Source organism: Planococcus citri, chromosome 1 (assembly GCF_950023065.1).
Source record: "Planococcus citri chromosome 1, ihPlaCitr1.1, whole genome shotgun sequence".
In the NCBI taxonomy this organism is placed as follows: Eukaryota; Metazoa; Arthropoda; class Insecta; order Hemiptera; family Pseudococcidae; genus Planococcus; species Planococcus citri.
In genome coordinates this window covers 35,823,184-35,830,690 of record NC_088677.1, presented here as the reverse complement: position 1 = coordinate 35,830,690, position 7,507 = coordinate 35,823,184, and the positions used below count along the sequence as shown (strand labels likewise).

At 32.7% G+C, this 7,507-nt stretch overlaps 2 protein-coding genes across 5 annotated transcripts; both read right to left on the bottom strand.

Moving 5' to 3' along the window:
• Positions 1–860: 860 nt before the first annotated feature.
• On the bottom strand, positions 861–2,644 carry LOC135831676 (caspase-1-like). 2 transcript variants are annotated; one of them, XM_065344347.1, is made up of 2 exons: positions 2,425–2,644; positions 861–2,311 (listed from the first exon to the last, which is right to left on the bottom strand). In XM_065344347.1, exon 2 carries the CDS (start codon positions 2,304–2,306, stop codon positions 1,428–1,430), a length of 879 nt encoding a protein of 292 aa, XP_065200419.1. In that variant the 5' UTR covers positions 2,307–2,311; positions 2,425–2,644; the 3' UTR covers positions 861–1,427. The 2 variants fall into 2 exon arrangements, with proteins under 2 accessions (XP_065200419.1, XP_065200418.1); XM_065344346.1 differs by having other exon boundaries at positions 2,421–2,643.
• A 487-nt stretch (positions 2,645–3,131) lies between these two features.
• LOC135831675 (caspase-1-like) lies at positions 3,132–6,483 on the bottom strand. 3 transcript variants are annotated; one of them, XM_065344343.1, is made up of 2 exons: positions 6,207–6,483; positions 3,132–5,293 (listed from the first exon to the last, which is right to left on the bottom strand). In XM_065344343.1, exon 2 carries the CDS (start codon positions 5,285–5,287, stop codon positions 4,409–4,411), a length of 879 nt encoding a protein of 292 aa, XP_065200415.1. In that variant the 5' UTR covers positions 5,288–5,293; positions 6,207–6,483; the 3' UTR covers positions 3,132–4,408. The 3 variants fall into 3 exon arrangements, with proteins under 3 accessions (XP_065200415.1, XP_065200414.1, XP_065200416.1); XM_065344342.1 differs by having other exon boundaries at positions 6,203–6,482; XM_065344344.1 differs by lacking the exon at positions 6,207–6,483 and adding an exon at positions 5,453–5,755.
• Between the last annotated feature and the right edge of the window lie 1,024 nt (positions 6,484–7,507).

Below are 7,507 nucleotides of genomic sequence, written 5' to 3'. Positions count from 1 at the left end.
AGTAAAAACTACACAAACTCGATGCTCATCTTTTAAAAGTTTATGATTAACTATGGTTCGGGGCTAATGTACCTAACTGACCTAGGCTGACTAAGTTAGGGAACTAGCTAAGTGTAGGATTCATAAATAAGTATTTCATTGATTATTAATTCAGTTTCAATGCATTTTCTCTTACGTTTGCCCATTTCAAAATGCTTTAAAGTTTCAATTTTTGAATTTTATTTGGAAATTGAAAATTAAAACTGAACTTCGCCTTAATCTGACATAATGGTGAAAAATAATTCATCGCGAACAGGTCTACAAATAGAAATTAACTCAAGTAACAAATAAAATACAAAAAATTCAACTAAAAGCCTACCGGGTACATGCATATGTATTTTTGATTTGAAAATTTTTGGAAAAAAACTCACAATATCTAAAATTATGTTTACTAAATGAAAAATTGATCACACATCTGAGATTGAGATGAACAATTCATTTGATTTTTGATATCTTCAAGGTAAATACAGTAGTTTCGGGCTTATTAAATTTATGACACCTCGTCGTCACAAGACTCAAGAGTGGTATAAAATAGAATGTTTTGTACCTAGTTCGAGCACATCAATATTATGAGATATTTCAATTTTTCCAAATAAAGAAAGAAAACAAACACGTTCTTCACATTTTATGTTTCTAATGTTCAGTGCAGGCACCGAAACCGATCACGAACCATGGCTTAAGTTTTAGGGATATTTCACGGGACTTTCTTCCATTCTTCCATGAGTAAGGTATTTAATAAATCTTTTTGCATATTCGTCCATGCCATATAATATATGGAACATAGATGGATCATTAGGTATTAACAGAAATGAACCACAAAATTTAATAGGAAAAATATTTTATTAAAAATGAAAACGAGGTATGAAATGAGAAATAATACCTACATTATGCATTCAGTAATACAAAATTCGTAAGGAGGTAGGTACGGTTATTATCAAAAATTTAAACTAAGTACGTGTATTTAAAAACACTGAAAGAACAAAACTCACTTTTCGTTTTCATTATAAAATCGCTTATGCAAGAATATACATCTAGAAAAATAATAGGTATTGAAAAAAAAGTCGCCATAATTAAAACTTGGATACATTTATGTATGTTGATAACTTAAATAGGTAGGTAATAGGTATATAAAATGAAAAATTGCTTTCAAAACGAGTTCCAGTAAAATTATTCTGAAAACAATAAATTTGTTCGTAAAAGAAGAAAAATTAGCTAATGAGTGAAATAGCTATTTATATCTACACGCAATAATGATATATTTATTATTACCAAAGATCTCAAAATACGAATAACCACTTACCTACACTAAAAAATTTGGAGAAAGGTAACATAGGTTAAAATTGGGAAATCATTATACGACTTTTCATTTCAAAAAAGGTACGTCATGCTCAATTCGTTTTTGGTGTGAATTTCAATATTCTAGTTAACATAGATAAAAAAGAAGGTATTTGCTTTTTACGATCCATTGAATGATCATGAGGCACATATGATTCAAAGTCAACAGCTACCCTCCTATTTACCAAGGTTAAAATTGTCAAAAAATCAACATCCTGCCAATGACAGTCTAATTCCTCACACAACGCTTGAATATACCAAGATCCTTTGCTGGGGTTTCTCCACGAAAAATATCCAGGTATCGTGGAGTAAGCGATAAGGAAATCAGCATACAAAGGCAAACGATAAATAGAATCATTATTATTATTATTATTATCAGCGTCCGAATCAACTTGAACAGTTCTCACTTCTATACCAGGATCACACTTATCGCCTTGACAAGCTTGAATAACGTATATTTTCGGTTTACCAGCCAAAGTTGGACATTTATCGGGGGCAAAACGATCAATCAGCATGTTTTGAGTATAAGCGTCGTCTTTGGCGTAAATCACTCCTTGATCTCCGTGACTCAACACGGCTATAAAAAGGCAATCGCAATCGCTGAAATCTTCTTTGCTCAACTTCCCAATCACTGCATCCAATTCTTTCTTCGTTAGATCTTTATACTTTTTTACATCGACGAAACCCATACTTTTCAAAGTAGCTTCCAGCTTGACACAATCATCTTCGGTGCCGATGCGTTTTCGCAGCTTTTTTATGGTGAAATTTTCATGATTGAAAATTACTGCTAATCCACGTCGTTTATGATTTGTATTGTAAAATACATCTTTTTTGTACGTCGGCACTTGAACTTCTTTTTTTGATTTAGAATTAGAAAAGATTCCGCCAAAAAATAGGCCATTCGAATCCACTTGATCATTAGCACCATCCATCGTAACTAGAAATAAAATACAAAATAGTCCTATAGTTTTATAGTTTTTGTTTATTCTACATTAACATTACCATCAACATCATCATCATCATCATCATCACAAAGTGGCACTTACCTACCAACGTATTCGAAGTTTCGTAATCACTGGAACCTAACAATTCTTCACAAAAACTGCAATATGTTCATTTCGAGAGTAACTTTTTAAATTAGGTATTATTCTTTTCAAAAAAGACTGAAAATTATGAAGACACCGACTGCTCCGTTCATTCACAATTGCCGCATTGAAGTTTGAACAATCTCAACATGATCTGCGAATGACTAATCAACATCGGTCATCGGTCATCAATTAACATTTTTTTATTGACTTGAAGGTCCGGAAATTCAAGTTTAAACCAATCATGGACCATATTAGTCAACGTTGACTTTGCTTGGCGTTGACCAATGTTTTTTTTTGGTTTGCTTGCTTCTGTACTGTACGTAGAAATAAATTAATCAGTGTCAGTGACACGAACATCAAACTCATAAGTTACATTTATTCCATTTTTTTTTGAAAACCCGAAGTTCTCAGTACTGTGATTTCAAATCATACTGCTTCACCTTCTATCAGAAGCTCAGAACTTTGATATTTACAATGTGTACCTCTTCCTACCACTGAAAACAAAACCGACGCACATAACATAACAGACAATGTCTTTAAAAGAAACTGGGTTTGACAGGGGTTTTCATCCAAGTTATGACGATTCAATCATTTAATCATCGATTACCTTATAGGTACCTACAGTGCCTAGTACCTAGACCTACTACCAACAGAAATAAACGGACACAATTTTATATTAATAATGCTTTACTAAGAACAAACACAAAGTAGGCATAAATATATGAAATACGAAAACACATATTATGCATTCAGTTAAGTATCCAAAATTAGGACTAATATACATATTACCAAAACATACGTCATTATCAAAATCTTGAGCAAATAAAAAAAAACTGAAAGAACAGACTCACTTTTTGTTTTCATCATGAAATCATTTACGTAAAAATATACATAATATAAAATTAAATAAATAAAATTAATATATCCAGAATATTTCATAAATATAACTAAAAATAATGTCCTTACAGATAATAATATTATCTATTAATATCGAAATGCAAACGAGATTCCAAAAAGATAATTAAAGTACCGGTTCATCACAGGATCACTATGTTAGCAAAAATAGGAATTGAAAAAAAATGTCAGGAATGTTTAAGAATGATATAAGGGTACTTTGTAATACAAGTAAAAGAAAAGTATATCTTAAGTAGTACGCAAACTGTAACAATAAAACCGATACATTAAATTGAAGAATTGTTCCCAAAAGATACCCAGTATGTATTATATAGTCAAGTCATAAAATTATTCATTACACATATGTGACCTGAGCTACGAAAAAGAACCTCTGGGCAGAAAAAATTATAGCTTTCAGCAGAGAGGAAATTACCATTTTCCTTCGCCTAAATTTTTCCTAGAATGCATAATAGTTTCCTGACGTTACCTAATGTGACGAAAAATGCGAGAATATTTTTTTTAGAAGGATCCGTATTGTCAACTTTAAATAGAAATTAGAAATTCAGGTGTTAAAAAGCGACTTCAAACGATTTTTGACCACTCCGAGTGAAAGAAGCCGTCTTCGACGACCAGAATATACATATAAAAAAAAAAAAAAAAATGGCAATAAGGTTCCATTTGATACGATTTCTCGCACTTTTGAATTGTTATTAAAACACTAAATGTTTAGAATTTCCAAGTTTACAAGCAATCAGAAAACTGAAGAAGAAAATCAGGCACTTGAGGTTTGAGTGATTCAAAAGGGCGGTATAAGAATCACTAAAAAAACGAAAATCATTTTCCGGCCAAGAGATCCCTTTTCGTAGCACAGGTCACATATAAGAATTATAAATTCGTTTATAAAAGAAAAAAACACTAAAACATTATAATTGTACGCAGTATGGCCGATACCGATACAATTCGATACGGATATAAAAGTTTAAACAAAGGTAACCTAGGTAAAAATTTAGAAAAGCATTACCAACTTTTTGATTTCGAAATAATGAACGCGTTCAAACACCGTTGTTACTGATAGCATTATGTTCAACTGGTTTCGGAGAAAATTTCAATAATCTAGTTAACTGAGTCATAACACACGGTATTTGCTTTTGCCGATGCATCGTAGGATTATTAGGAACATTGGATTCGAAATCAAAAGCAACTCTCTGGTTTACGAAAGTTAGAATTGTCACGAAATCAAAATCTTGCCAATGATTTCTTAATTCTTCACAGAAGGCTTGAATATACCAAGATCCTTTTTGGGTATTTCTCCACGAATAGTATCCAGGAATCGTGGAGAAGGCGATAAGGTAATCAGCATATAAAGGAATACGATAAGTAGCACAACTAGCGCCAGAATCAACTTCCACAGTCCTTACATCTACACCACCATCTAACTTGTCGCCTTGGCAGGCTTGTATAACGAAAATTTTAGGTTTCCCTGCCAGAGTAGGACACTTGTCAGGGGTGAAACGATCAAATAACATATTGTGAGAGTAAGCGGAGTTTTTAGCGTAAATTACTCCTTGCTCTCCGTGACTCAACACGGCAATGAACAGGCAATCGCAATCGCTGAAATCTCTATTTCCCAGATCTTCAATTACGGCGTCTACTTCTTTCAAAGTAAGATCTTTATACTTCGTCGTTTCGAATCCAAGACTTTTGAAAGTGGTTTCTAGGTTGAAGCAATCTTCTTCTGTGCCATTACGTTGTTTAAGGGACGGTAAAGTGAAATTTTCGTGGTTGAAAATAATCGCTACTCCGCGCCGTTTATGGTTCGTGTTGTAGAATAAATCTTTCTTGTACGTCGGTACAGCAACTTCTTTTTTGGATTTTGGGAAAATACCAAAAAAGTGGCTTCTGGTGTCCACCTGATCGTCGGCAATATCCATTGTAATCTGAAATGAAATACAACGCACATAGTTATTAATAGTGCGTCACAATAATTATAACTAACTGTACAAATTGTGTTATAGTTAGACCCGGGCATAACAAAGCAACAAGTTTAATACCGATGTATTTGTAATTTATAATTTGCCAATCACCTGACAACTTACCAGAAAACAATGAAACCACAAATTTCAACTTCACAAATTATGCGACGTTTATTACATCATTTTTGAGAGATAAGAGGATTATTTTTGAAACAACTAAATAATTATACTAAAAGTGCACCTTTCAAAATGATAACAATCGATTCTAGTCAGGATGTATAATGTAAACAGAACAGGATTTGACCATTATCATTATCAAGCATAATGAATTACTTATTCATCGGTTATCACTTGACGTAATGGTAATGAAATGAGCATTGGACGAAACTCACGATATTTTTATGCACAATTCTATATTGTACGAGAAACAAAATTTTGTGATAAACTTCGACGAGCACTCTCAAAACACAAACAATCAGTTCAATAAACTGTGTTTTGTGCTTGAACATGACAACAAATAACTTCGCTCGAGCTTTTTACTCGTCTCTTTTTTGTTTTGAAGAAAATCATTGAAGTAATGTAACTTAAAAATCTATTCAACTTCTAATAATTTCACGAAACAATCTTTACAATGTACAAAGGAACAAATCTTTTCGACATTTGCTTCAAAAAACTTTGACGGGCAACGAAAAGCAATTTGTGATTGTGTTAGATGACTAGACGTAAATCATGAGTCATAACTTTCGCAGCTAAAAACTTCGTTGCGAAGAATGCAAAAAGTTCACCATTGGTGAATCAATATAAAAAATACGGTAGTTCGTAAATAGTTTCGGTATAAATCTAAAAACAATCGAATCTATTAAATTTACTTACATACGCGGTATAATAATTCTCGAATTGTAGTTGCTCAGCTAGACTTTCGCATCACCTCCACATTCAATGCATAAACAAAAGATTCTTCACGAACACAAAATCTAATTCAAATTATTCTGCTTTCCGCAATAAATAAACTACGTTTTTCGTACACTCACCGAGTGATTAACTGTAAAAGTTCGAACTTTACAATCTGGAAAAGTGAGTGAAAAGGTGAAAACAAAAGAAAAACAAAATTGAGTCGTTTCTTCCTATGATGTTGAAGGGCAAGGGTAAGCAGGGTAGGAGCAAAGCAAAATACACAGATTTACGAAATGTATCGTCTATGCGACAGTTGACTGCTGAATCAGTAAACTAAATTCAACATTTCAACTCTTTCTCTTTCCAGGCCTCCAGGGACGCTGACAGGGACGGTACGGGCGGGATGTCACTGTGTGACGTGTGACTCATCACTTCATCAGTCATCACTCATCAGTACATCAGTTCTTTCAAGTTTCAACTGTCTGTCATATATTGATATTGGATAGATATGTGTTCTTTACTTCTTTTAATTCTTTTTACACAAATTTTTGGAAGATTTTCGAGAATCTGGATTCTAGATTATGACATCCATTTCCATTGTCGAGAATTTGCTAATGCTGAGGTCGTGCTCAACTACTCACTTGGTACTGGTTTGGTTCTCAAAAATATGCCAAAGCCAAAATCCATGTAAAAAGAACACAATTGTCTCGTCTAATCGCATGATGACATGACTAATTTAGTAATAATTGATAATTATTTTACTTTTCCTATACTTTTCGTAATTTTCGTATGCTTTTCCCCCTACCTACTAAGTTTAAATCATAGTATTTTTCATTAATTCTCTTAGTTTTTTTTTAATATTTTCAGTTCATTTGGGGTCATTGGTAAAAGTTCTTCAAAGTGAGTGGTTTTTGAATAATGGAAATTAATGAATCTGAGAGAAATAAAATAAACGCACAAAATTTTGATACCAACAGACCAACAGTGAACAGAATGATACAGAACAGAACAGATGAACAGAACTTTTGAACTTTACTTTGTCAAAACAAAAATAAATGCAAAGTACCTATGAAATGATTAGGTACCTAGTTAATAGACGTATTCATTTCAAATTTCTATTAAAATTATGAAGATGGTCTGATTTTTATTAAAAACAGTTTTTCATCAGTACCTAATACGTAATACCTATCCTATGTTTTGTTATTCACTGAGACATTTGAATGACAAATCGTTTGGATTGGAACTGTTGCCGTTTGCAGTGGCGTTGCGCTCCAAATGTGAAAT